General features: G+C 49.5%; 1 protein-coding gene across 1 annotated transcript in view; it reads right to left on the minus strand.

The window, feature by feature from the left end:
- The window catches only part of MED26 (mediator complex subunit 26), a 40195-nt gene that overhangs the window by 3246 nt on the left and 9457 nt on the right, over nt 1-27492 (minus strand). The window contains exon 2 of the mRNA XM_040241119.1: nt 158-232. Coding sequence (XP_040097053.1) covers nt 158-232 — 75 coding nt within the window. The remainder of the gene's footprint in view (nt 1-157; nt 233-27492) is intronic.

Genomic DNA, 27492 nt, shown 5'->3' on the forward strand with positions numbered 1-27492 from the left:
ACAAGGAGGGCATGCCCCCCTCACTCCTTCCTTTAAGGCCTTGCTGGGCCAGTGAGCAAAGTCTCTGAGGCTCCAAGAAGTCACGAAAGCCCAGGGTTGGGGCAGCCCAGGCCCCGCCCTCACTGCCCGCCCTAGTGCTCAGACCTGGACCGCTCACCTCCAGTGCCTCTTTGGTAATGGGGTATTTCTCCAGGCTGGAGATGACTTCCTGCACCGCCACCATGTTCCGGATCTGTAAAACAAGAGCCACTGTCAGACCCTAGGCACTTCTCCCTGTGCTGGCCTGCTCCAGAATTCTCCCTTTCCCAAGAGCCAGTGGAGCCAGCATCGCCGGAGACCCACCTCCTACAGCCTCCTACCTGCTCCCAGGGGCCAACACGCACCTAGTGCGCACCCTCCCATCGGCCTCCTCCAGTGCACGGTGAACAGGTGACTGAGTCCGTCCATGGACACACCCATCTGCCCAAGTGGCTGCCGCACAACTGAAATTCACCTTTATGAAACAAGATTCACTCTTGATGTGCGAAATGCACTCAAGTCTGCCATCTGATGGGAGGTTGAAGGACTTACTGAATAAAATGCACCACGTTTAAAACAGCTGTGCATAACAATCTAATCAATTTAGCTGCATTAACAGGATCTTTATAGAGTTCACCTAAAGACATCACGAGGAGAGCCGAAGTCACAGAGCGGGAGGAGAGCAACGCCATAGGGCCCGCCGGGTCTGCGTGAGCCCACAGAGAATGCGGGCTGGGAGCCACCAATAGGGACTGGGCAGACAAGAGATCACGCAGCAGCGCTCAACCCTCCCGGCCATCAGGCGAGGCAGACCGAACCCACAAGCGGCTGCAACGAACACATGCCAGGCTGCTGGAAATGGCATCTTACAACACCAGGTAGTTCTGGGGTGCGGCCAACTCTGGGGAGCATTGGGCTGTGCTTGGTCAAATCAAACACTCGTGTGTCTCATGACCAAGCAATTCTATACCTCGGATGACACGTGCTATGAGCCAGGCCCTGTTCTACCAAGGTCTGTTTCCATACAGCACTACTCCACTGAATTACCACAACCTCAAGCAGAAGGTGTGAACTATTATTACCATCACATTTTATGAATGTGATGTAAAGGAGTGGGTCATGTGGTCATATGTTGTAACGACACCACTGTCGTCCAAAAGTTGAACAGACTAAGAAATTCAAGAGCTCTAGAAATGAGCACACTGCAGCTTCAGTACATCAACAAGATGAACTTCAAACCACAGTGGATGAAAAGTCACAGGAGATACACACTGGGTTGATTCCAATTACGCTAAGCATCACAGCATACTCAAAATTAAAATGAACCCCAGATCTAAATGTGACAGCAAAAACTCTAAGGCTTCTAGAATAAACAGGGAAGTATCTTTGCAACCCTGGGGTAGACAAAGATTTTTCTGGAGCCCCAAAGCAGTGATATCTAAGAAAATATCCTGACAAACTGGGCAGTGAGGACGCTAGTCCCACGGGAACAAGGCCACCCGCTCCCTGTCCCCAGCCCTGGGATTCTGGCCCAGACAGGGTCCTGGGCTTGCCACATGCCTCTCTCCACCTCAGTGACCTCACCCTGGTATATTTAGAGCCCTGGGTCCCTACACACTCCTGGACCAGCAGTGCCCACAGAGCGAGCCCAGTGGCACAGAGTGTCCTTGTCCTTGGGCAGACGCTGTCCTGCTGCCAGAGGAGGGAGAGGCAGAACACCTGAGCAGCTCTGGGGGCTGGAGCAAGCTGGCACTGTAGACCCTCGCGCAGCCAGAGACCCTCCTGGAAGCTGCACAGGGTGGGGCTGGGGAAAGGCCTGCCACCCCACTGTCACAGCCGAGCAGCCTCTACACTCAGGCGGGTATCCAAAGGGGCTTTTGGCTTTGAGGCGGTACTCAGGCTCTCAGCGCTGTGGAAAGCACTGTCTGCTGCCTTCCTCAAGTTCAGGACACCCAAAGGCTCATCCCTCTGGCTCCCCTGCTCCAGCCATGCTAGCAAGGGCACTGAGCACTGTGTAGGGAGCATTATCTGGGCATCTGGAGGCAATCAGGCCCTAAGGACCAGGAAGCAGGCCAAGTTCTGCCCTCACCACAGCTAACAGGCAGGCGTCCTGGGCTCTATGCCGTGCGAGGTTGGGCCTTCAGCCTCAGATCCAGCAGACAGTAATAGCCCAGCAGCCTGCGGCCCTTGCCTCCACTCTCAATGAGAGGGCCCAATGCACAGCAGAGACACCAAGGCTCAGATATAGCCAAGGGGAGGCTTCTAGCCAGGCTCCAGGCCTGTGAAAAAAAACCCAGTACAGGACGGCTAGGGCAGGGAGGTAGGTAGGTGTCAGGTAAAAGGCAGTCCAGGGGTGCCTGTGGTGAGAGCAGTATCTCAGCTGGGCCTCCGAGGTGGACAGCAGAAGCCTCAGCACCTCCAGAGCTGAGATGGTATCCAAGTCCTGGAGAGGGGAGAGAGGTCCAGAGCAAAGACCCTGGCGTGAGCCAGGATGCCAGCAGGAAGGGCAGACCAGGGGAAAGTAGGCTGACCACACAGTGGCCTCCCATTAACCTCAGACACGGTGGGAGCCGAACTGCTCCTGCTACCCAACAGACCACCCTGTTTTTAGGTCCTTCTTGGCACCTGTCTGTCCAAAAATACATTCACCCACCATCACAGCAGAGACAGCATGCCATTGTTGCACAAGGAGGAAGCCTCTGAGCCACTCCCAGACGCAGACCCCAAAGGGGGCTCTGGGGTAGCTCTACAGGCCAGAGAGCCCACGGGTCCTTCACAGCCTCCTGCTCTCAGGAAGAGCCTGGCACTTGCATGGCCTTTGGATATCTCCCCTGGAATTCATTCCCAGGGAATGAAACCAAAACAAAACTAAATAAACAAAAAACCACCTCTCAAAACCACTTGCCAAAGAGCTTTCCCAAAAGGAGCAGAATTCACATGTGAGGGATCTCTGAACACTTGCAGCCTCATCTTCTCATTAGGACTCCTTCAATAGCTACAGATTAATCTTTATTTCCTTAATAATGAGTGAAGCCAAGTGTCACCTCCCCTTTCGACAAATGTCGACTTCTCCTGTAAATTGTTCATTGTCCCAGCCCACATATTTTCATTATTTGACTGGCCTCTTTATTGCAAGTAAATATCCTTCCAGGTGATGATGTCTGCCCCTGTGCATGGGGATGCCTAAGTGTCCTCAGGGCAGGTGCCAAGGAGGAGGAGCAGGGAGGGCTCCTCTGGAGAGGCAGGGAGCAGGCGAGGTGGGCCAGGCAGCAACGGAACACTCCGAGGAGCAGAGGCAGGGCCAGAAGTCCACGGGAAGTCGGCGGGCAGCCCCGGGCGAGGCCCAGGTGAACACGGTCACTTGGTGACCATGTGTGGAACTGACTTCTCCTCTATCACGCCAAGGGCTAGTAGATTCTAGACTCGTGATTCACGAGGGACAACTGGGTATGCACAGTCAGACAGGAAACTGAACCAATATCCATCCCAGGCAGAAAGGAGGGGAAGCAGCCTCCTAAACTGGGCTCCTCCCAGCCGGGCTCGGGCAGGGAAAGAACATGTCCCCATTCCCGAACATGTCCCCATTCACACCTCAGGGCACCCCAGGGCACATGCTGGCAAGCAAGGAGGGGACCCTCCTTACCACCAACCAAACCCCAGGGTTCTTATGTGGACCTCCCATCAGGAGAGGACCAAGAGCACGGGGGAAGCAGCAAGGCCTCCCTCTGGAGAGCCCCGCATCGAGTGCTAGGTCACGACTGCAGCCAGTCTAACCCACAACATTTGCTGCTCGACTCACAGTGAATGAGAAGGAGGAAGGGACACTGGATGCCCACAGTGACAGGACCTAACTGACAGGACCAAGGGAGGGCGGCAGCCCTCAGAAGCAGCTGGGCTAAGAGTTCACACCATCTAGTGCAGGATGTCACCACGCCCTCTGCACAAGTCTGAGAGCTGTTCTGCGGCGGGGTCACTGCTCTGCATCTGGACCCATGTGCAGAGGTGGGGCCAGCCCAAGGGGCAGATCCACCACTGCTCAGCCTCCTCCTAGCAGTAATTCAGGGCATAGGCAGGTAAACCTCAGGCCCTGAATAATTACTGCCCTGTGGGGGATTTCCAGCCCTGATGTGAAACGAGGAACTGAGACTTCTTTGGCGTCTATCCGCTCACTGCTCCTTTTTCTCCACGCATCAACGGTTCCCACTCCACTCGAAATCCCCAATCTCTTGGCAGTGTAGCTAGACTTGTGCAGCCCTGGTGGCAAAGGGGAAACCCTGTACTCCCCAAGTTCAAGAACTGGTGAGACCCAAAGGCAGTAGTAAGACAGTAAGTCATTTCAGCCTGACTCTCACAGGACCACTCCTTGTTGGGTTCCTGCAGGCACCAAAGTCTCTGGCTTCTCTTTCTTGAAATTCCACATTAGAGATAAGAAATCTGAGGGTCCAGAAAGGCAACAGAAGTCCAGTGCTCACCACGCAGCTGAAGATGGAGGAGAATGGCTTTACACTAGCCTGGCTCAGGGCCTGCCCACCATACAGAGCCCAGCTGGTGCTTTACTGGGGGGGGCTCCCAGACACCACCAGGCTGGTGACAGCCTCCCATCCACATACCCTCATCAATCCACAGTGGGAAAATGGACAGGTTACAGAGTTCCTTGTAGCCACACAGGGTTGGCTTCGTGCCCAGAGCACCAACGGATGGTCTCTGGGCTGCCTCGGTCTCCCGTCTAGGGTGCTCTAGAGCTGGAGAGATCTCCAACAGCAGGGCCTTCAGCCCATCCTCAATGCTTGCCCTGAGCTGCAGACCACTTGGATAAATGACAAAGGCACTGGAGTCTCCCTGCCAGGCCCTGGAAACGGCACACACTGAGGTGGGACTCACCCCGCCTGTCTAGCCAGCCCGTGACCACACTGTGTCCCTGCATCTATGCAGCACAGCCCACACCAACTCCCTCAGGGGGCTTAAAGCCCACCAGGTCAGCGGTAAAAGCTAGTTCACTTTAAAACCAGCCATGTGGAAGTCACATTTTTTCTGTTGTTGTTGTTTTTTTAAAGCAGAATAGTCTAGACTAGAATTTACAAAAACCAATTAGCTCAAAAGGCTTTGGAACTGTTCATCAGCAAGCAAGCTGTCCTTCCAAACCAAAACACGACACAGATGGCAACCAGAAGCAAGCAAACCTCGAGCTTTTCGACGTGCTGAGCATTCTAAGGTCATCCTTGGCTGAGTCACCATGCCCTGCCAGCCCCATGGCAGGTGTCAGTCGTGTCTGCCGAGGGTGTCCGCGCAGGTGAAAGGGGCTTTGCCAGGCGAGTGCGTGTCTGTGACTTGGTCCCAGCCTCACTCTTCAGCCACAGCAAGTCGCTTCTGATGAACTTTACACGCTCCCCAAACGGGTGCCGTTCTGTGACTCAAACTGCTTCTGCCACAAGTCGGTGCAAGAGGTGAGCCTGGTGGTGACCAGCGTGTGTCCCACCCCCCTTTCCCGAGCGAGGAAAAGAAGTTGATGTGCCTTGAGTCTATCCCTCAGCTCTGCAAGGTGCAGCCTCCTGGCTCCGCTCTGCCTTGCTCTGTCCCACAGCCAGGCAGGCGCCAGGGGAACCTTCCTCAGGCAGATGCCCTGTCAGCGCCCTGCCTGGCTTTCAAAGGTGCCTCCCTTCTCTGCCAGGACCCCACGGAAACCTCACACCTACAGGAGCTAAGTCACTCTCATTCACGGCTGCTGAGAGGAAGAGCGACACTGGGGCGGGGGCTGTGTCTCAGCCACAGTCACCAAGCTCACCACTTGCAAAAGCACAAAAGCACTTCCTCATCAGTGGGGCCTCTCTGCTCCCCGGGAGCGTCCACAGCTGGAGGGTGGCCGCTGCCTGCGTGGCCCTGCTTGCTGTACACTCACAGCCTGCAGAGCACCCGTGGCCAGAGCAGCCGACTGCAGCTGCGACTTGGCCCAGGCAGCTGGCAGAGAACACTGCCTGCACCTCATGAGCAGCCCAGGGCCGCTACCATGAACGGCGGCCAACCAGGGGACCTCTGTGAGAGGCTTGCGGAGGTGAGAGAGGCTTGCAGACAAAGCGGGGGAAAGAGGGGGAGACCATCACTTCTCTCCATAGTGCTGGCCCTCAAGCCCTTCTCTCATCTGTCCCAGCAGCGCGTCCCAACAAAACCACAAGCTTCAACTCTCCTGACCTCTGAATCAGGTCAACGCACAATTCCTGTTGTAACTTGGCCCTTTCAGAGAGTGCAAGAGCTCTCAATGTGTCGTATCTGGGAGTTGGTTCATTCCTACGCTTTGCAGTTGCAAAGTCAGAAAGCCAAGCAGAGTGTTTTCTATCTGCATCCATGCTCGCAAAAGGGTCCAGTTGTCAGTGCCTGTGACAACATACAGCACACCAGGTGGGTTCCTCCCTCCCAGCCGTGCTCTCGTGCAAACAGCCAGTAAGAATACCAGCTGTGTAAGATGAAACATCCGATGCCCGTGGGTGGGGCACACACAGTGCTCGGCCCACAGACACCCAGAATACCGGCAACCTAAAATGAGAACCAGCCAGCTTTTTAGGAAGTGATGGGGCCAGCCTCCAAGAGAAGGCTGAGTGAAGCTGCGAGGGGATGGCAGGGCACTCCCACGCTGCAGTGAACCCTTCTGGCGCTTGGACTGGGCAAAGAAGCAGCCGGGAAGGACCTGGCTTCCAGTCCCGGGCCAACCAAGACGTGAAGCAAGACCAGCCACCAACCCAAGCCCGGCTCTCCTTCCAGGACTCAGGAAGCCTGTGTGGAATGTTGGGAAATCCACAGATCATCTGTAGACACTGAGGCACGCTGACTACCCTTTGGGGAGACTGTGCCCACGGGGGTCAGGCCAAGGCGGCCCTGTCTACTGCCCACGAGGCCATTCTGTGGTTTCTAAGATCCTTTCAAGGCAGGGCAGTGCCCAATGCGGCGCCAACAGTCTGCCAGTCTGCTCACCTGGGCTGCTATGGGGAGTCTTGAGAACAGGGGAGAGCCTAAGATTTCCCTCAACAAGGCACCAAACACAGGCCAGGGAGATAACAGGAAGAGCTGGTTATGGCCCAGTGCTGAGGCATGGGTAGAAACAGCCGAAGGCAAGGACACAAGCAACAGGTGAGGCACTGCAACTGAGGCTGGACTGAGCAGCCAGGAACACCAAGGTGGCAACACCCAGCAGGCTCCGTTACAACATCCGAAGGACTATGGAGGAGAAAGCCAAGGCCATACCCCTTCTCAGAGGGGCTCAAGCCCAAACTAGGCCCAGAACCTGAGGCTGCCAAGGCTTGATGGGTAAAAGTGACCACATCCACCACTGACAACCAGGCTGCCTGGGGTAAGCAGTGAGGGTGAGTCACAGACATGCAACAGACACGCAGGGTCTGCTGGCCCTCACCTTCCTGGGTACTCCACACGGGGTCACCATGTCTGTTCTGAGAGCAGAGTAACAGGAACTGCCAGTGCCACAGTGGATACGTCACTTGGCAAGTCACAGGTTAGGTACGGAGGAGCCCTCATCTCCTTCCACAGAACAGGATCTGAGATCTGCAAACTCACCAGGCCCTAAAGGTAACTGAGGGTTGGGTGCGCCTGTCCTACGTGATACAACAGCCATCAGGCAGGACACGGCCTAATGGGCTGCACCACATACTCTGGGGCAGATAGCACGAGTGGACACTGCACACGGACGTGAGCAGAGCGCTCCGGGCCCCCCACCCAGCCCACTCAGTCGTTCCGTCAGCCACGAAGTGGGAGGGTGACAGAAGTGTCCTACAGGCTCCTGGGAGGGGAACAGCAGACACACACGAACACCCAGGACCTAGCCTGACTGGCTCACAGTAAGCACTCAAGAAAGGGGATCAGCACGGAGCCGTCATGGGACTACACTTGAGAGGATCAGGTTCTAGGCCACCTCTTTCCCCCACCTGCCGCCCTGAGCTTTGTGTGGAGCCAGAAGACCAGCAGTGGGTGTGGGGACTTTCTCAGTGGGCATTCCTGCAACAGAGGAGGCATTCCTGCAACAGCTGCCGTGGAGAAAACCAAGGACATCATCATGTGGAGCAGGAAGGGAAGTCTGTGCATGGTATCAAACATCATGTAAAGATGAACATTCACATCCCAGGACCCAGCAAATCCTAGGGACCAACAGAAACCTGAGCGCACACGTGCCGAGAATGGTCAGGGCGGCCGTATTCAGAACAGTCCCATCTGAAAACTATCCACATGCCGCCAACACTAAACAGATGATGAAGTCATGATCCAGCTGTTCAATGTCAAATGAAGACAGTACTGCTATAGAGAACATCAAAGATAGAACCTCAAAACAAGTCGAATGAAAAAAATGTAGATACAAAAGAATATGTCTGTTTGGGACTGGAAGCTCAAAAGCTGGCAAAATTTGTCCATGGTGACAGAAGTCAGGGGAGTTGGGGGTGGGGAGAGGCTAGGAGAGGGAAGAAGAGTGGCTTCTGGGGAGAAGCTCTCCTCCACGGCCTGGGTGGGCGTTACTGGGGTATGTTCACTTCACAAACATGCACTGAGGTACAAACTTCGAACTTACGCACTTTTCTGGGTATATGCTATACTTTTAGGAAACACTGGTCTGAGAAGCCATCCCATCCTAGAAACAGATGTCAGAGCTACTGCGGTTGAAGAGGCTGGAGAGGTATTGGCAAGCCAGCCCCTTGCCCCCCATATGGGGGGCAAAGACCCTCTGAGGGTCCCATAGAACAAGGTCTGAGAACGTGGACCAGGAGCCCAGGCTGCCTCTGGGATACCCAGCATGTGCTATGCTTTACAGCTCACAGAGAAAGGCGTCCACACTGCTCCCACCCTGGGCAGAGGCCAGTCTGGGGAAAGCAAGGGTGTTCTGAAGGCTCTACAGCAGGAGCACTGAGCAGGTCAGTGTTCCCAGGAAGAAGCAAGCTCTTAAGTTACTGAAGAGAGGCGAGCAGGCAGCAACCACTGCCTGGGCATCACCAGGTGGCACCCTGGGTGGGTGGGCCTCTGCCTCCTACCACTTAGGTTCTTTCCTAAGACCACAGACCTCCAGAGGAGGTGTTATGCCACTTCCCCAACGAGGAAGCCAGGGTGCCCGTTATACACCTGGCCACAGTTTCAATACTAACCTAACCTTCTAATCTTGTGCAGTTAGCCCATGTCTGCCTCCATGCAATGGGCCACCAGCAAGTCGTATTGATGCCAAGGGCAGGAACAGAAAGATGGTTCAAGGGAGGACAGTGGAACAAATCAGATAGGGGAAATTCCGCATGCCTACACCAGGAATGAAGACAGAAAACAAAGACTAGAAATTAAAGTGAGGAAGGCAGATTAACATTCAAAAATCAATGTAATCTGCCATATTAAGAGGCCAAAAAGGAAAAGCCTATGATCATTTCAACAGATGTAGAAAAAAAAATTTTTTTGACAAAATTGAACATCTATTCCTGATGAAAACTCTCAGCAAGCCAGGAACAGAAGAGAACTTCCTCGGCCCAGCAACACCCACAGCGAACATCACACATGGTGGCAAAGAGCCGAATGCTTTCCCCCAGGAACAGGCACAAAACCAAGGATGTGTGCTCAGCAATTTCACTCATTTTTGTCCGGAGATTCCACCTAATACAATAAGGCAAGGGAAAGAAAAGGAAGAAAGAAAAAGAGGGAGGGAGGGAGGAAGAAAAATCCATCTAGATTGAAAAACGAGAAGTAAAGCTGTCTTTATTCATAAATAACAGAACAGTCTATATGGAAAATCTTATAAATTCTACAAAATAAGTGAGTTTAACAAGGCTGTAAGATATAAGTTCAATATAAAATTCTATATTTCTATACACAAGCAACAAACATTCAGAAATTGAAAATTTTTAAACCAATTCCATTTACAACAGCAATTAAAAGTATGAAGAACTTGCAGATAAATTTGACAAAAGACTGAAAACTACAAAACAGGGCTGAGAGACATAAAGAGGGGCATCAGTTAATGGAAAGATTGCTGTTGTTTAGTCGCTAAGTTGCACCTGACTCTTGTGACCCCCATGGACTGCAGCCTGCCAGGCTCTTCTGTCCATGGGATTTCCAAAGCAAGAATACTGGGGTGGGCTGCCATTTCCTACTCCAGGGGATCTTCCTGACCCAGGGATCCAACATGCGTCTCCAGCATCAGCAGGCGAATTATTTACCACTGAGCCACCAGTGAAGCCCAATGGAAAGATATACCAAGATAATAGCTTGGAAGAGTTGATATTGTTAAGATGTCAGCTCTCCCCCAAACTGATCTATAGATTCAAAAATGGAATTCCAGCAGGGTCTTTGGGAGAGATTGACAACTTGATTCTAAAATTTATATGGAAACATAAGGTTTCTAGAAAGGTAACAAACTTGGAAAAAAAGAAAATTGGAAGCCCATATTAGAAGTATGGTACTGGTGCAAAGACAAACTGAACAGATCAATGGAACAGAACAGTCCGTTAACAAACCCACACAAGGGCAGCTAGCTGATTCTTAACAAAGATGGTAAGGCAATTCAGTAGTGAATAAATAATCTTTCAACAAACAATGCTGGAATAACTGGTAGCCATAGGCAAAAAACAACACTGAAAGAAAATATCAAACCCGTGACCTCTATCTCACAAGATACACAAAAATTAACACAAAATAGATCATAAACCTAAAAGTTAAACTACAGAATGTCGTTTTTTCTACAGAAGAAAACATAGGAGGAAAATCTTAGTGATCTTGGGTTTAAAAGGCAAAGATTTTAGTAATAACACACAAAAAGCACATACAGAGAAAACAAACTGAATTTCATCAAAATTGAAAATATTTGCTCTTCAAAAGATGACACTGCTATGAAAATGAAAGGGCAAGCCACAGACTGGGAGAAAAGATACACAAATCATGTATCTAAAAAAAGACTTGTCTCTAGAATATATAAACACCTCTTTCAATTCAATAATTACACTAAGAACCCAAGGCGGGGAAATGGGCAAATGATGTGAACAGATATTCAAATCTTTCACCAAAGAGATATGTATGGCAAACACAAATACTTCAAGAGATACTCAACCTTATTAGTCATAGTGAAAGTCGCTCAGTTGTGTCTGACTCTTTGCAACCCCATGGACTACACAGTCCATGGAATTCAAGCCAGATACAGGAGTGGGTAGCCTTCCCTTTCTCCAGGGGATCTTCCCAACCCAGGGATCGAACCCAGGTCTCCCTCATTGCAGGCGGATTCTTTACCAGCTGAGCCACAAGAGAAGCCCAAGAATAGCCTATCCCTTCTCCAGCAGATCTTTCTGACAAATTCAAATTAAAGCCATCACGAGATATCACTATATACCTATTAAAAGAGCTAAAGTTAAAAAGACTGACCATATTAAGTGATCACCAAAGTGTGGGACACTGATACTCTGATACACTGCTGGTGGGGTGGCAGCATAAAATGGTATAATCACCTCGGAAGACATTCTGACAGATTATTAAGCAACCCAAAAGTCCATCACCACATGTATGATAAATTGTAGGATACTCATAAAATGCAACATTACTTAGCAACAAAAAAGAACAAACTATTGATATACACAACATGCATGAATCTCAAAAGAAGAAGGAAAGAACAAACAGCCTAGATCAAAAAAAAGAGTACACGATTTTCCAAAATTCTAGAAAAGGCAGATTAATCTACACTGACAATAGATTAGCAGTTGTCTAGGGATGGGGGTGGGCTGAAGGGAAGATTACAAGGGGACAAGAAAGAACTTTTGGAAACATGTTTAATACCATATATCCAATTGGGTACTTTAAGTGTGCACAGTTTATTATATGTCAATTATACCTCAATAAATTTGTAAAATGACTATGGAGGCAGATGACAGATGCAACAGGTCCCAGAAAAAGGAGGAGAGGGCGGGAGGCAAGAGAACCTCTTTGTTGGAGGTTAGCTCCCCCTGGGGTGGAGGGAGCGGCATGAAGTCCCTTCTCCCTTCCGGAAAATGAAGAAGGCTGTCATGTGCAGGCCTCCCAGGGGTATCATAAGACTGTGACAAAGGCACGTGTGTGTAATGCACTCCTCCTAACAGACTGGGCTCCAGTCTGTTGAGGCATCATCCCAATCCATAGAGCTGCGCGGCTCCCCCACCCCACCCATTCTGCTTGCAGGGCAATACCTGCATCCCAACAGACCGCACAGCCTAGCCTGGGCCTGGAAGAGGGTAGGACACGCACTGTGCTGGAGCTGGGTGGCAGTGTCTTACAGGCTGTGAAATGACAGGCTCACTAGCTCCCCGGGACTGAGCTTCAGGACACGTGCTCTCCTCAGCCTGCCTGTGGGCTTTTGTCATCCTTCAACTGGAGACCCTGGAGAGGGAGCCAGACTCCCGTCCTCACATGGGAAAGGCCAGTGGCCACAAACATCTACAGAACGTCTTAGGTAAACAGCAGTCTGTTCTCTCAAACAGTTGGTGTGAGCGATAACCTATTTCCATCCTCCTGACAAGAAAACAGCCTCCGAGCATCTGACAGCTTCTTTCTCCCCCTCACTCTTCAGTTTTCTCCAATGTATTAAGCTCCTAGGCCTGAAAATGTCCGAAATCCTGCCCTCCCCTCCCCCTAGACAGCTGAGCTAGCCCCTTACTACTCTCAAGCGTGAGTGAATGAAGGACAGATAGATAAATGAAGTCCCATCTTACTGTCCTCAATTGCTGGGCACCGTGTTAAGCCAATGTTATAAACATCTCAGGGGTCTCCGTCTGTAGCAAGCTGGGATCTGCAGTCACCAAGTTAACATCTGGAAAGCAAACAGGCCTTTCCTGTTGCCAGCTGTCACCTGCACCAGCCGTCCCACAAGGGTCATAGGGAATAGGGAGGGGACTCTCAGTGCTGCTCACACACAGCCCCATGGAAGACAAGGGAAAAAGCATCATGTCTGGGTGGCCAGCAGAGGGAAGGCTGGGACAAGAGCAGCAGAAGGCTATGACCAGGGTGGCCATGTTTGGCCAATAGGACCCAGTGGCTTTGGGGAGAGGCTTCTATTTTCAACACAGTGGTCCTAGAAGTTACCACGATGACAAATATTTTTTTCCAAATTACCTTGGCCACCATGAAATGATTCCAAAGGATTACATAAGCAGGGGGAAGGAAAGCCAGGTGAGATTTTTGCGAAGGCAACATTAAAGCAATGGGGAAGTCAAACACCACAATCCAGCGTGCTAATTCAGTGACGATCTGCGAGGTGGTAGCACCGCCTGACATGCAGCTAAACGGAAGGCTGCTGGTAGATTAGGGCATAGGGGAGGAGCTCGACGGCTCCCAAAGCCCTCTACTACCAAGAGCCACATCAACTGCTTCCTCCCAACCTTCCCTGAAGGGGACCCTTGGGAAAGCCTGATGACTCAACAGTCGTCCCCACTGGGCTGGGTGGACCCCATCAGCACCGTCTGCCTCACCCCAAACCACCTGCATCCCACAGGGGAAGGGTGGCAAAACTGATCCCGAGGATGAGCGCCTGCCCCGGCTGAATGTCAGAGGACAGCCCTGCAGAGACATGACATCCTGGCCACCAAACGTCCAAGGCAAGGTGGGGCCCAGCTCCAGAACAATAGCTTTTCCTTGCTTTAAATGTACCAGGCAAAGAACACTGAGGAGAACTGGGAACACAGGAGACCTCGCTTTTTACTGCATTTCCCTCAATATATCATTTTTCTATTATTATTTTCTCACTATTTTAAACCAATTTTTAAAAAACTTTTTAAAAAGTTTATTTCTTCCCTTTTCTGTAGTCACCATTACAGGTGGATACTAAACAGAAATGACAAGGCAACTAGGTGAAGAAACAGCACAAGTTTTCACTAAAACTTACATTAACACTGAAACAGAAATTGAGAGAGCTCTACCTGGGCCTCCCAGGCGGCGCTAGCGGGTAAAGAACCTGCCTGCCAATGCAGGAGGCTGAAGAGACGCAGGTTCAGTGCCCAGGTTAGGGAAGGTCCCCTGGAGGAGGGCATGGCAGCCCACTTCAGTGTTCTTGCCTGGAGAATCCCATGGACAGAGGAGCTTAGCGGGCTACATTCCATGGGGTCGCAAAGAGTCGGACATGATTGAGCATGCAAGCTGTCAATGCACCCAAACTGCTCTGCCCAGCTAAGTTTTCACCAAAGTTGAGGACCTTTCAGCCCTGCCTTGCCTCCCCTCTCGGACCCTGGGCAGATCCTGACATCCCTCTACATTCAAGACCTCTACATCCTCCTCTCGGAGCTCTTCAAGGCACAATCTCAGACTCTTTCCTTCTCTCATCGTACTTCTCCACTGCCTGAGTAGTCCCACCCCCAGGCAGCTCCACAGCTGCATCTGGGGCCCAGGCATCACCTCTGGATGCACTTAGAGGCACTTCTGCATCCGACAGATACTGAGGCTTTCTAAGTACCACTGGCTGACTCCATTGCTCCCCACCCTGAGAAGTGGGCTAGGACCCTTGGTGCAAGCAAGCCTCCCTTTCTCTCACCTCCAAATAACCCCACTTACACTAGCCCCACTAGACATGTCTTTCTTTTTAAAAAATTTATTTAGTTTTAATTGAACAATAACTACGATACAATACTGTGTTGGTTTCTGCCATTCATCAACATGAATCCATCTGTCCCCTCCCTCTTGACCTCCCTCCCACCGCCCTCCCCATCCAACACCTCTAGGTTGTCAGAGCACTGGGTTGAGCTCCCTGCGTCACACAGCAAATTCCCACTGCCTATCTATTTCACACAGGGTAATGTATGCTTCAATGTTACTCTCCCGATCGGCCCCGCCCTCCCCTTCCAGCCATGTGTCCACAGTCTGTTCTCTGTGTCTGAGTCTCCACTGCTGCCCTGCAAATAGGTTCATCAGTACCATCTTTCTAGATTCCATATCTATGCATTAATAGAAGTATTACTTTTCTCTTTCTTACTTACTGCACTCTGTATAACAGGCTCCAGGTTCATCCACCTCATTAGAATTGACCCAAATACGTTCCTTTTTATGGCTGAGTAATGTATGTGCCACAACTTCTTTATCCATTCATCTGTCGATAGACATCGTGGGTTGCTTCCGTGTCCTAGTTATTGTAAATAGTGCTGGGATAAATACTGGAGTACACATGTCATTTTCAAATATGGTTTCCTCAAGATATATGCCCAGTAGTGGGATTGTTGGGTCATATGGTAGTTTTATTCCTAGTTTTTAAAGGAATCTCAATACTGGCTGTATCAATTCACATTCCCGCCAACGATGCAGGAAGGCCTCCTTTCCTCTGCACCCTCTCCAGCATCTGCTTGATGATGGCATTCTGACTAGTACGAGGCAATACCTCACTGTAGTTCTGATTTGCATTTCTCTAATAATGAGTGATACTGAGCATCTTTTCATGTGTTTATTAGCCATCTGTACGTCTTCCTTGGAGAAATGTTCGTTTAGGTTTTCTGCCCACTTTTTGACTGGGTTGTTTGTTTTTCTGGTATTGAGTTATATGAGCTACTTTTGCATTTTGGAAATCAATCCTTTGTCAGTTGTTTCATTTGCTATTATTTCCCCCCATTCTCAGGGTTGTGTTTTCACCTTGTTTATAGTTTCCTTTGCTGTGCAAAAGCTTTTAAGTTTAATTAGGTCCCACCTGTTTTTGTGTTTATTTCCATTATTCTAGGAGGTGGGTCATAGAGGATTTTGCTGTGATTTATGTCAAGTAGTGTATTGCCTCTAAGAGCTTTGTAGTTTCTGGCCTTTCATTTAACTCTTTAATCCATTTTGAGTTTATTTTTGTGTATGGTGTGAGGAGGTGCTCTAGTTTCATTCTTTTACATGGAACTGTCCAGTTTTCCTAGCACCACTTACTGAAGAGGCTGTCTTTTCTCCACTGTATGATCTAAGGCATGTCTTCTTTAGATCCTGATTTCAACCTTGATACGGTGGACCTGAGCTCACCTCCTAGCCAACTTGTGACGGTTGCTTTGTCTGAGCATGCCTATATCCAGTCCCATAACATTTTACACAGACTGACCAGGCTCAGTGATGAGGACCTGAGGCTTGATGGTGCCCAAGCTCCTCACCCTCAGTTCTGGAGTTTTCCTCCACTCACTCTGGTCTTCCTTTCCTCTGAGAACATCTTCTAGGCCACTACCTTTATCACTCTTGAACCCCAACAGCCCCAGGAGGCAGATAACAACAATATGGCTCAGGTCTGACCTCAGAGGCCAAGTTCTGCCTTAGCCCCTCAAGCCCCAACCAGCCTGAGCCATGGCAATGTTTTTCTGGGTGACTTTCCTGCTCTTAGCCAGAGTCTGCAACAGTTATGTAGTTGAAACTGCATCACAGATACTGTTTGTTTGTTTTTTTCAATTGAACACTTCTTCCTGTTGCTACATACTCTTCATAATGATCTTAACAGCTAAACGTCCCATTAATGCATCATAATTTCCTTGACCTTCTCCACTGCTGGGCATCCCATCTCCTTCTGGGTTCTCCTACTGCAACCAATGTTGTAATGATCATCTTCACAACTTCCTTATCTCATTTTTCCCTCAGAAATAAATTCAGGTGTTCAACTCTGCCCTAGGGGTCCAAATACTTTTATGGCGACTGGTACTGCCTCAACTGGTTTTCACGCTCACCTTGGGCAATGCAATGACTCCACTACAAAGAGGAGGAAGAAAGCAGAGCCACATCTGCTGTACCCTGTGCGGGGTCCTGAAGAGGCGGGCCCAGCTGTCTGGCAGACTGGACTCAGATGTCAGGGCTGTTATCTTCTCCTGCCTTCGTCACCTATTCCATGACTCCACCAGCAGGAAGGGAGAGAGCACTCTACCTGGGGAGGTCGGCTGGAACAGAGCAAATATGGCATGAATCTTGCTGAAACCTAGAGCAATTTTTACAGCTCAGTGGTGAGATTAGCAAGAGTGACTGAGATCTGCCAGGAGAACACAGCCAGAAGACAGAGCTGCCACTTCCAAGGAGAAAGGTGCCCTGCACACAGAAAGGGGATGGCTGTCTCCAACAGCAGGAAAAGTTTGGACGTGGGAGCCAAAACCATTCAGACTGCACACTGAGACAGCTGCAGCTCACAGAGAGAAGACACCAGAATTCATTCAGTGGCTCAGTATTTACCAGGAAAATCAAAATGTGTTTGTGCTGAGGAGGAACTCAGGGAGCAGGCAGAGCTGGAGGGACTTACATTCATGGCAGAGAAGAAAGGAGACTGACAAGGAAACAGGACAAAGTGACTGTATGCAAAGCTATGAAGAAAATCACCAACGTGACACACTAGAGGAAGGCTTCCTCCCAAGCCCAGGGCCAGGAGAGGTGGTCACCTCAGCCTGGAGTCCCCGAGAGAACCCGGGGCAGCAAAGGGTCTGGAGCAGAATGCTGGCCCCAAACCATCTTCAGAATAGCTGGCTCCAAGACACTCCAACCAAGAGAACCATCCCAGTAGTCAGCTGCAGAGACACTGACGCCATCTTGGACAAGGAGCCTGCGGCCTGCAGCCCAGATCCCAGCAGGACAGGGGTACGGTCTTGACCCCAGAGTGCGCTGCATTCAGCTCATGCCAGCCAGCACTCAGGAACCTTGGGAGCCAGCTGTTATACACAGCACTGGAAAAACATGCAATGATCAATCACTTGTGGTACAGTGGATGAGACTCCGTCTGCCAATGCAGGGGACCCAGGTTCAATCCCTGGTCCAGGAAGATTCCACATGCCTTAAAACTAAGCCCACGCGCCACAGCTACTGAAGCCTGTGTGTCTAGAGCCCGTGCTCCGCAACAAGAGAAGCCCCTGCAGTGAGAAGCCTGTGCACTACAATGAAGACCCAGCACAACCAAAAAGAAAATAAGTAATTTTTAAAGAAATGCTATGACAAGGGAGTGGTTGGGACTGCCAGCTGAAGGTTGCTATGGGCAGGCAGTTATCTCCTGCCTGGCAGCATTCTAAATTTTCTAGAAAAGTCACATACCTGGATTTTTGTAGGAAACCTCCATTTGTATTTTTGTGGCTAATCACAGTTGTAAAAACACTGTAACACTGTCACAAATCCTTGAGCTCTCTCCAGCTCACAAATCACCTCTACTTATGCTCAGTGTCAGGTAGACCGCAGACACTCATTTGCACAGGCAGGCCGGTGTGTAGGGGGACACGACACGTATTAACTCAGTGAATCCTCAAAACAACCCCGGGAGATAGGTATTACTACTGCCTCTCATCTTCTGCATAAGCACAGTGAAACTCCAAGATATTAGGTAACTCGCCCAAGGCCACACAGTCAGGGAGCCAGATCAAGTCCAGGCAGTGCGGCTCAAGCTGGTGCTTGTAAGCTTTATGTATCTAGTTCCTGAGAAACAAAGGCACCAACATGCAGAGCAGAGACAGCGTCTGAGGCAGGAGGCAGGAGGCAGGAATGAGCTCCGAGCTCCTCTGACAAACGCTCTGCTGGAAACAGGTATCACTTGAGATGTTCCTCTGAGCAGCAAGGATGGGTGCCACCTCTGCGTTACTTCTGCTGCCATACTCCTGGGGTCTGGGGTGATTGCTATCCTAGATGACTTGAGTTCCTCTCTGTTTTATAGCACATGTCCTGGATTTAACATTTTTTAAACAAAGTTTTAGAATTTTATTAAGACTAGCTTTTAAGTGGAATCTTTATTGGTTCTTAACCATTTATGGTTAAAAAAATTTGTAATTTACTTTAGCACTCCCTTTTACTTCTCACGGGATATCTTCATTTGGATAGCTTTTTTTGTTTTTAATTGATGCCTAGTCGATTTATAATGTTGTGTTAGCTTCAGGTATTCAGCAAAGTGACTCAGTGTTAACATGGCTAAAAGAGACAAATATCACATGATATCACTTATAGGTGGAATCTAAAACGTGATGCAAATGAATTTACTTGCAGAATAAAAACAACTCACAGACACTGAAAACAAACTTACAGTTACCAAAGGGGAAAAGGGGAGGGATAAATTAGGAGTCTGGGATTCATATACACTATGACATAAAATAGGTAAGCAGCAAGAACCTACTATATTAGCACTGGACACTATACTCATATTCTGTAATAATCTATAGTGGAAAAGAATCTGACAAGGGATATATGTGTATGTGTGTGTGTAAAATGGAATATAACTAAATCACTTTGCTGTACACTTGAAATCAACAACACTATAAATTAGCTACACCTCAATTTTGTTTTAAGTGTAACAATTTTTTAAATTTGAAAACAAAGGTGATTAAATACTTATTTTTTCCCCACAGTTACTATTATTTGGGGCTTCCTAGGTGATGCTAAAGCTGAAACTCCAGTACTCTGGCCACCTCATAAGAAGAGTTGACTCACTGGAAAAAGACTCTGTTGCTGGGAGGGATTGGGGGCAGGAGGAGAAGGGGACGACCGAGGATGAGATGGCTGGATGGCATCACGGACTCGATGGACGTGAGTCTGAGTGAACTCTGGAAGTTGGGGGACAGGGAGGCCCGGTGTGCTGCGATTCATGGGGTCGCAAAGAGTCAGACATGACTGAGCGACGGAACTGAACTGAGGTGGCGCTAGTGGTAAGGAATCCACTTGCCAATGCAGGAGACGCGGGTTAGATCCTTGAGCTGGGAAGATCCCCTGGAGAAGGAAATGGCACCCCACCCCAGTATTCTTGCCTGGGAAATTCTACGGACAGAGGAGCCTGGCGGGCCACAGTCCAGGAGGCAGCGAAGAGTCGGACACAACTGAGCACAGCATTATTATTCGGGTTTTCAGCTTTGTTCATAACCACCATATCCTGGCCATGTCTACTACTGCAGCATGTCTTCCCAAATTCACTTTTGGTGACATCATGCTAGCAGCTTGAAATCAGACACAGTCAAAGTATTTATACCATGGAAACTGGCAAACACTATAAATCAGGGCTTGACTTCTTCTCAGGTTGGTGGCCTCTGTAGAGTCCTGGGCTATATCCAGACCAATGCCTGCTTTCGTAAAGACTTTGAAAAGTTTCATTTTATCTATTTTTTATTGACGTGAAATTCACATAACATAAAATCAGCCATGTAAATAAAGTTTTACTGGACTACAACCATACTCATTTGTTTACAAATTATCTATGGCTGCTTCTGTGGTATGCATAAAGGCGGAGTTGTGACAGAGACGGTATGAGCTACAAAGCTGAACTGAAAATATTTACTATCTGGTCCAGAAACAGCTCACCATCCCCTGGGATTTAGACTTAAGAAAATATTGATTATACAGATTAAACTTCAAAGTGTGCCATGCCGGGAGGAACAGCACAAACAACTGAGGAAATATTCTTCCAGTATTTGAAAATTATTATCTGATTTTGCAAAGATATTACTTCACTAACATAACAATCAGCAGTCAATGTTCATGTCAAAACTAAACTCATAAGTTGACTATGGATACAAAACTTCAACAGAAAACAAGGAAAGCAGTCTGAGTGAAACAACTGGCTACCTCGAACTGAAAATAGAGTGCTGTGTTTCATGGTTACTTGTGAACTGTCTGCTGCCTATCCTTTCTATCAGTGTAACCATGTATGTATAGAAGGCATTTTTCCTGGAAAGCCAGCTGTCAAACATTTATAAGCACACCACATAGAGTAAATTAGAGTTCTCTATTACTTCAAAGTGCTTAAAATAAAGCCTGAATGAAACGAAAATCCATTTGCATTACTATAATTCAGCATTACATATAAATGAAAAGAGGAAAGAACCTGCATTCTTTAGATGCTCTTATAAATTATGGTGTACTTAAAAAATGGTTCTAAGTTTTATCATCTCTGCAAGCAAACTGAACTTCTCCATGGTGATTATCAATGTCAAGGAAAAACAAAAATCCCAGCTAACATATAAAAGTTATCTTCAAGGACACAGTGCTCCCTTTTAGGAACATCAATAATGTTACTGGGAGATTCAATACAGTTCAATATTCAGCACATCCCCTAACACTTTACACTTTATTTTTCACAAAATTACACTGAAGAAACGGACTGCTTGCCCCTCATTCCCAGCTCCAGTTTCCCAGTGCCCTGCCTGGACACCCTATTTCCTATGTGTGCCGTGAACGGACAAGAGTTTGGAGACAGGCAGTGTGACAGCAGGGCGGGGAGGGAGCTCTTTACAAAGGTTGGCCAAGAGAAGCCTGAAGGAATCTGAGGTCAGATCTAGGAAGGTGTCCTGCACAGCCATGAATGAGGGAGAAGGGAGTATAAATGAGACAAGAAAGGAAAGAAGGGGCCAAGTCATGCAGCACCTCTCATTGTTATTTGTTCAGTCGCTAAGTCGTGTCCAACCCTTTGCAACTCCCTGGACTGCAGCACACCAGGCTTCCCTGTCCTTCACTATCTCCTGGAGTTGCTTAGATTCATGTCCATTGAGTGGGTGATGCTATCTAACCATCTCACCCTCTGTCACCCCCTTCTCCTCCAGCATGCAATCTCTCCCAGCATCAGGGTCTTTTTCAATGAGTTGGCTTTTGGCATCAAGTAGCCAAAGTGTTGGCGCTTCAGCATCAGTCCTTCCACTGAAATTCAGTGTTCACTGGTTTGATCTCCCTGCTGTCCAAGGGACTCTCAAGAGTCTTCTCCAGCACCACAATTCGAAAGCATCAATTCTTCATGACAATAAGGAGAGGGGATGCATGTTCTAATCACAGAGGATCTTAAGCCAATGGTGTGATCTGATATCAGTTTGGAAGGGGCAAGTCGGAGAAAAGATGATGAAAGGAGAATATACATTTTTGTAGTAGAGTTACCTACCAAAGTCATCTGTAAGACTTGCAGATGGATTGGGTGCATTAAGGTAGAGAAAAGCAGGGAGCACAGATGACCCCAGGGCTTGAACAGAGCCACCGCTACAGTGTCACTGACTGCAATGAGGGAAACTTCATATACATCTTCTCTGTCCTGGTGGGCTGGACTCCTGTGCTCCGAGAGCATGCAAAGCATGATGGGTGGGCTTGACTGGGTTAAGGAGCTGCACACTCCTGCTCTGAACCTCCCAAAAAGACACGAGAGATAAAATAACCCTCTTCTCTCCGCTGATAGCAGTACACAGAGGCCCCATGATCCACTCCACATCTTGACTGCTCTCAATAGTTCGAGTGCTCTTCAGGCTAAATCAATCTACTTTTTCTTTTTCTTTTTATTGTTTAATTGACAAAAAACAACAGAGCACAGGAAAAGCAAAAACAAAAACCATTCCTATTGCCCCAATACAAAAGTCTCCCATTTCACCCTAAGTTCTAGTTTTTGTGCCTTTCCTAGTTGTGAGCCGCTGACCAAAAAACAAACAAACAAAAAAAGCTCCTTTTCGTCATCATGGCAAAGCATGTCCCCTTTCCTGCAGTCTTCAGGATCAACCTTCACAGCTCTCTGCTATCTGACTCGGTGGATGCATCATGTTTCCTAAGCCTCTCCCATTTAACTAACGATACTAACAATTACTATTGGATAAATATATTCACTAACATTGTCATTAAAAATGATCATGTATCTGTAAATTTCCAAGAGTTAAAAAATGTCTAGATCAAAGGACATGACCAAAGCTACACCTCCTGCCACATAAGTATTTCTCAAAAGGAGTTCTCCTGGGTCCTGCCAGCGGGGCTGGGTGGGATGAGGGGGGAAGAGTAAGAGATATAAAATAGCAACAGGACAGTTTAACACCCAGTCTTGATTACCTGCCAATGCCATTTCACCTACATATTTGAGTATAAGGTATATATTTTTCAATTATTCATCACATCAGTATTTCCCTATATGGTGATGTCTCTGGGAGGTTGTGATTGTTAGCTCTGAGTAAGTTCTCCACATTCAAAGAACACTGCTTCGTAAACTAGGTGATTTCACACACACAGAAATCTGTATTTTGATCCCTTTCCTCCCCTGGTCTGCACTGCAATATAGAGGGATTCGGAGAAGTTCAGGCAGGTAAGTCTGGTTGGGAGTTCCAATCCTAGCACTTCTTCTAAAGAAGTGTGTCTTTCCGTCTACAAGCCTGAGATTTTGTTCTACAACCAATTTCTTCCCACTTCCCCCCAGGGAGCTTTCAGAAATGTGCAAAATTATGCAATGTTGTCTGGTAACTGCTCACACTAAAATGAAGACTATCTTGGGAAAAAATACCATCTGTGAAAACCAAAGTTAAATATCTACAAACTCATCCAGGAGGAAAACTGGCCCCAGCCCCACCCCTCAAGAAAAGCAGGGGCAGGCGTGTACTTGCCTGTGTTCAGTGCCTCCGCTGTGCCCAGCCACTTCCCCGTGGGCGTTCCTCACCCTCTGGTGGGCAGGCCTGTCCTCACTTTACAAGAGGACAGCAAGTCTGACAGACTGTCCGCAGTGTCTGCTGCAATTTGTCCAGAGACAAGCACCGCAGAAACAGAGCTACACAGATCTGAACCCAGGTCCACCTCCAAAACCCCTGCAGAGGAAACACTTTTCTTTCTTTCTATCTGCCCATCCATTCGGCTTTTTCTTTTGGGGGAAGGCTCAGACAATTTTGCACCCACCAACCTGTAGTTAAGAAAAGGGAAGAAGGCTTTCTTCTCCAAAAGACAAGACCTCATGAATGCTGCTGACACGGCTCAGAGGGCCCAGAGATACCAGAAAAACTAGGGGGTGTGATGGGGGGTTGCTAGGAGGGGACGGGGGCTGTGCTCTGCACCCCCAAGCTACCCCACGCCCCATGTGGTAAAACACAGCAAAGGCCTCAGTTCCTACCCAAAGCACAAGGGATGAGGCCCAGAAGTACACTGGCCAACTGAGGTAGGCATTAAAGTTAAAAAGAAATTTTAAAGCACGTTCCTTGGTGGTACCACCCACATGGCTGGGGTTGCCACAGAGATGGGCGGGCAGAGACCATCTCCATTCTCACTGTCACCTCCCCTCCTCACAGTGGGCACAGTGGCCTCCGGGAGAAAACAAAGCCTCTGAGGTCAGTTGTGTGGTGGCCAGCTACTTACCCTAGCTAAGCCTGAGTCTCATCTGTTAAATGGGATACTATCTATCAAAGAGTGAGCATACAATGAGTCGCTACTGTCCTGCTTCTGTTATGGTCCAAAGATAAAGTCCTTACAAACATATAACCCTTAAAAGATGACGTCAAAAGACACTGTACACTTGGATTTGTTAAGTGTGGTTGCCTACTAGACTGAATGAGATTCAGTCCCTCCAGGCTGAACTCCACCTGCAGGTCTATTACCCACTAATAGAATGCAAAATCCACTCTGCTCCTTCCAGCTGCAAGGCCTCAGAGGTAAGGACAGGCTCCCTCACTCTTTTCCTCATCTTTACCAGAGAAACAGCAGCAGCTCCCGGCCTCCTCTAGGTGACTAAGCCCAAGTCAGACATTGCACCAGGTGCCTAACACGTTCAACCCCTCAGGACAACACCGCCAGGTGATGGCACAACAGCCACATGTCACAGGTAGAGAGACTGAGGCCCAGAGGCTTTAGGTGATTCACCCTGAGGCCACTGAGGCAGAAGCAACTGAGGAGGACCTGCAGCCACTGCTCTCCCAGCACAGTGGGGCTTCAGGGTTCAGAACCCTCTTCCAGGGGGAGTCCAGGCGTGGCCCAAAGGAGAGGGGAGGTATGTGTACTCCTGGGGGTGGGGCTGGGACTGAGGGATCATCACACCACAGAGGCGGCTAGGCAAGTGCTGCCAAACCAAAGCTGCCCACCTTCTCGCCTGTCCTGTTTCCAGCCTCTAGAATCTCCAGACTCCCTAAAACTGAGCGACACACACAAGACACGCTCAACACCTGAGTCTGACCATGCCACTACGGCTGGAAGGGAACCGAGCACCACAGGAGGACCCCAAAGGGCTGAGGTCTGGAGAGGGCCCAACAGTCATCACAGGAGAGGGCTGTCCTTTGGGGAACCAGCCACCCCAACCCCAATGCTTGTGAGCCAAGCAGCTGCCCTGCCCAGTCCCCACCAAACCTGAACTCTTTCTACCCTGAACCCAGCTTGGTGCTGCCAGATTAGGCAATGCTTGTGCTTACCCACAGCTTGAAATCAGAGATGGACCCACAGTAAGCTGGTCTTTGGCCCTAACAGAATTAACTATATGCAACAGCGAGAAAGGGACCAAAGCAGTAGGAGACACAGGCAGGCCAGACAGGTTACAGGTGGGCAAGATCAGACCAGGGTGCCAGGAACAGAAGACAGTGCTCCTTGGACAGCTGGCAAGGGCCTTGCTGTGGGAGGAAAGCTGCACCCTGAGCCCAGAGAAGCAGGTAGGAAGGAAAGAGAATGCAGGGCAGACTATCCAGGTGGGGCTGCAACAGCAGGTCAGGAGCTGACGAGCAGCTGAGAGAGGCTGGAGCAGGGCAGGAGAGAGGACGCCAGAAACCAGGCACACTGTGCTCAGCCAACTCTCTCGGCTGCAAGTGACAGCAAGGTCAGAACAAATAAATGGACTTCACCAAGAAAAGATGCCACCGACTCACCTAGGGCCAACCGAGCCCCGGCAACTTATTCCTCCCCATCCCTCTGGGCCAGTCTTACTCCTGGGCAGGCTGTCCTCACACGGCAGACCCTAGCAGCAACCTGTTCACATCCTTCCCATTTAAGTCTCCTCCAAGTACCCCAGCAAAGCATTACAACTTTCAAATGGTCACAGGTCCATCCCTGAACCAATCACTGGCCAGGAAAGATGTAGCCCCATGACTGGCTAGACCTCAATCACTAAGCATCCTAAGGACACCCACCAAGGGATGGAACCTGGGTGAGTTGCCCACCGACAGGTCCGTGAACGGTCAGCTACACACCAAGACCCAGGATGCTTCGGACAGGGACCACATCCCCCTCTCAGCAGAGGATGTCCCACTAGCACATCCTCCAAGGAAAACTAAGGCTGCAAACCTAACTTCATCCAAAACTACATGGCAAACAGCAGAGTCACGCTCCCAACTCAGTTCTGCCCATCTCTAAAGCCCAAGCTTTCCACCTGGAGAAAGACTGCCTTCTTCACTATGTCATCTACAGAGCTCCCACGCTACCCAGTCAGCCACATGGCCCCAACAGAGAGAGTGAAACATCCCAGTCTTTTTGAACACTCACTCTGGGGCTGGCACACAGACAAGATCTGGATGCAGAAGACTGGCTAGGAAGAGGCTACAACTCCCTAGAGATCCCATTCACAGGAATGGGGCGACCAAGGGAGGCAGCCAGGAGAGCAGTGGTTGTGGCGCCACCAACCAACAGCACAGCATGCCGAGGCCAGTAGTTGGCTGGCCTGCAGGCGCCCAGGGCCCACTGGAAACCATGGTGAGACATCTGGGGGAAGTCTTAAAGGCCAGACAGGGGTCCTCAAAGCAAAGTCAAATATTCAAAGGCAAGAAGGTAAAATGAGCAGGAGGTCTGGAGAGAGCAGAAAGGCCAGTGCAGTATGGTTCAGGGGGCCAACCACAGCAACCACTTAGCGTTAGGCCTCAGGCCTCCTTCGTTCCCAAGCAGCTGCATTCACCACTGAGCCTGCAGTGGGTCACCAAGGACAGCATAATGACCCAGGGAGACGGCCTCAAGTGACAAGCATCAGTAATGCATCCTCATGCCCAAGGCCAGCTCATCTCACAAAGCAGATGATGCCACTTCCTATTTCCTGACTTGGGGGAGCCCACCACCAACAGGACAGAAAACCATGCCGACTATGCTCCTGACCAAGGAGCGTCATCCCCAGGGCGAAAGGCAGACGCTTACTCCCCTAACTGTGAGGCAGGCCGCCAAGCAGGTCCACCAGTAATCCAAAGACAGTCCCCACCTCCTGTCCAGACCAGTGTCCCCCTGTCGCTGCCCCGCCACACGGGAGGGCTGCAGCCGCCAGGGGCACCTGCAGCTTCTGTCTGCACAGCAGAGCTGCTTCTGCAAGCTCCTCCCCGACTTCCTGCAGACACGACCATTTTCACCCCACCCCCAAGCCAAGTGAGAGTGATTCTCCAGGAGCTTTCAAACGGCAAGTGGATCTATCCTTGTCCGAGCCTTCAAGAGTTCAAATCCCAGAGCTGCTACATTTCCCACCACGTGGGAAACAAGCCTACCCACGCGACACACAGATGCACGTGGTGTCGAGGACAAAAAACAAAGCAGCTTCCCTCTCAGTTCTCCCACTCCAATTTCAATCCCAAACAATATTTTGACTCAGTGGTGCAAGGAGAAACCTTACAAACAAATGCAGGATGAGCTCACCTCATTAACGAGGGTGATGGTGAGAAGTGAAGCTCCTGCATGCAGCAGCAGCAGCTTTGGCTTGCTGACCAGCCTTCAAAGGGAGAACTTTAAATGCTTAAGAATAAGAAGCTCCTTTAAAATAGAAGCGAAAGTGAAATGTCCATTCACAAACCTCTCTGCCCCAAGACACGCCTCATTCGTAACACATGGCCCATATTTGCCACTGCCCAGCTGCCAGCATCCAGCCAAGGGGGAGCAGACATCACCAACTTT

This window comes from Oryx dammah, unplaced genomic scaffold, assembly GCF_014754425.2.
Source record: "Oryx dammah isolate SB20612 unplaced genomic scaffold, SCBI_Odam_1.1 HiC_scaffold_5, whole genome shotgun sequence".
Taxonomy (NCBI): Eukaryota; Metazoa; Chordata; class Mammalia; order Artiodactyla; family Bovidae; genus Oryx; species Oryx dammah.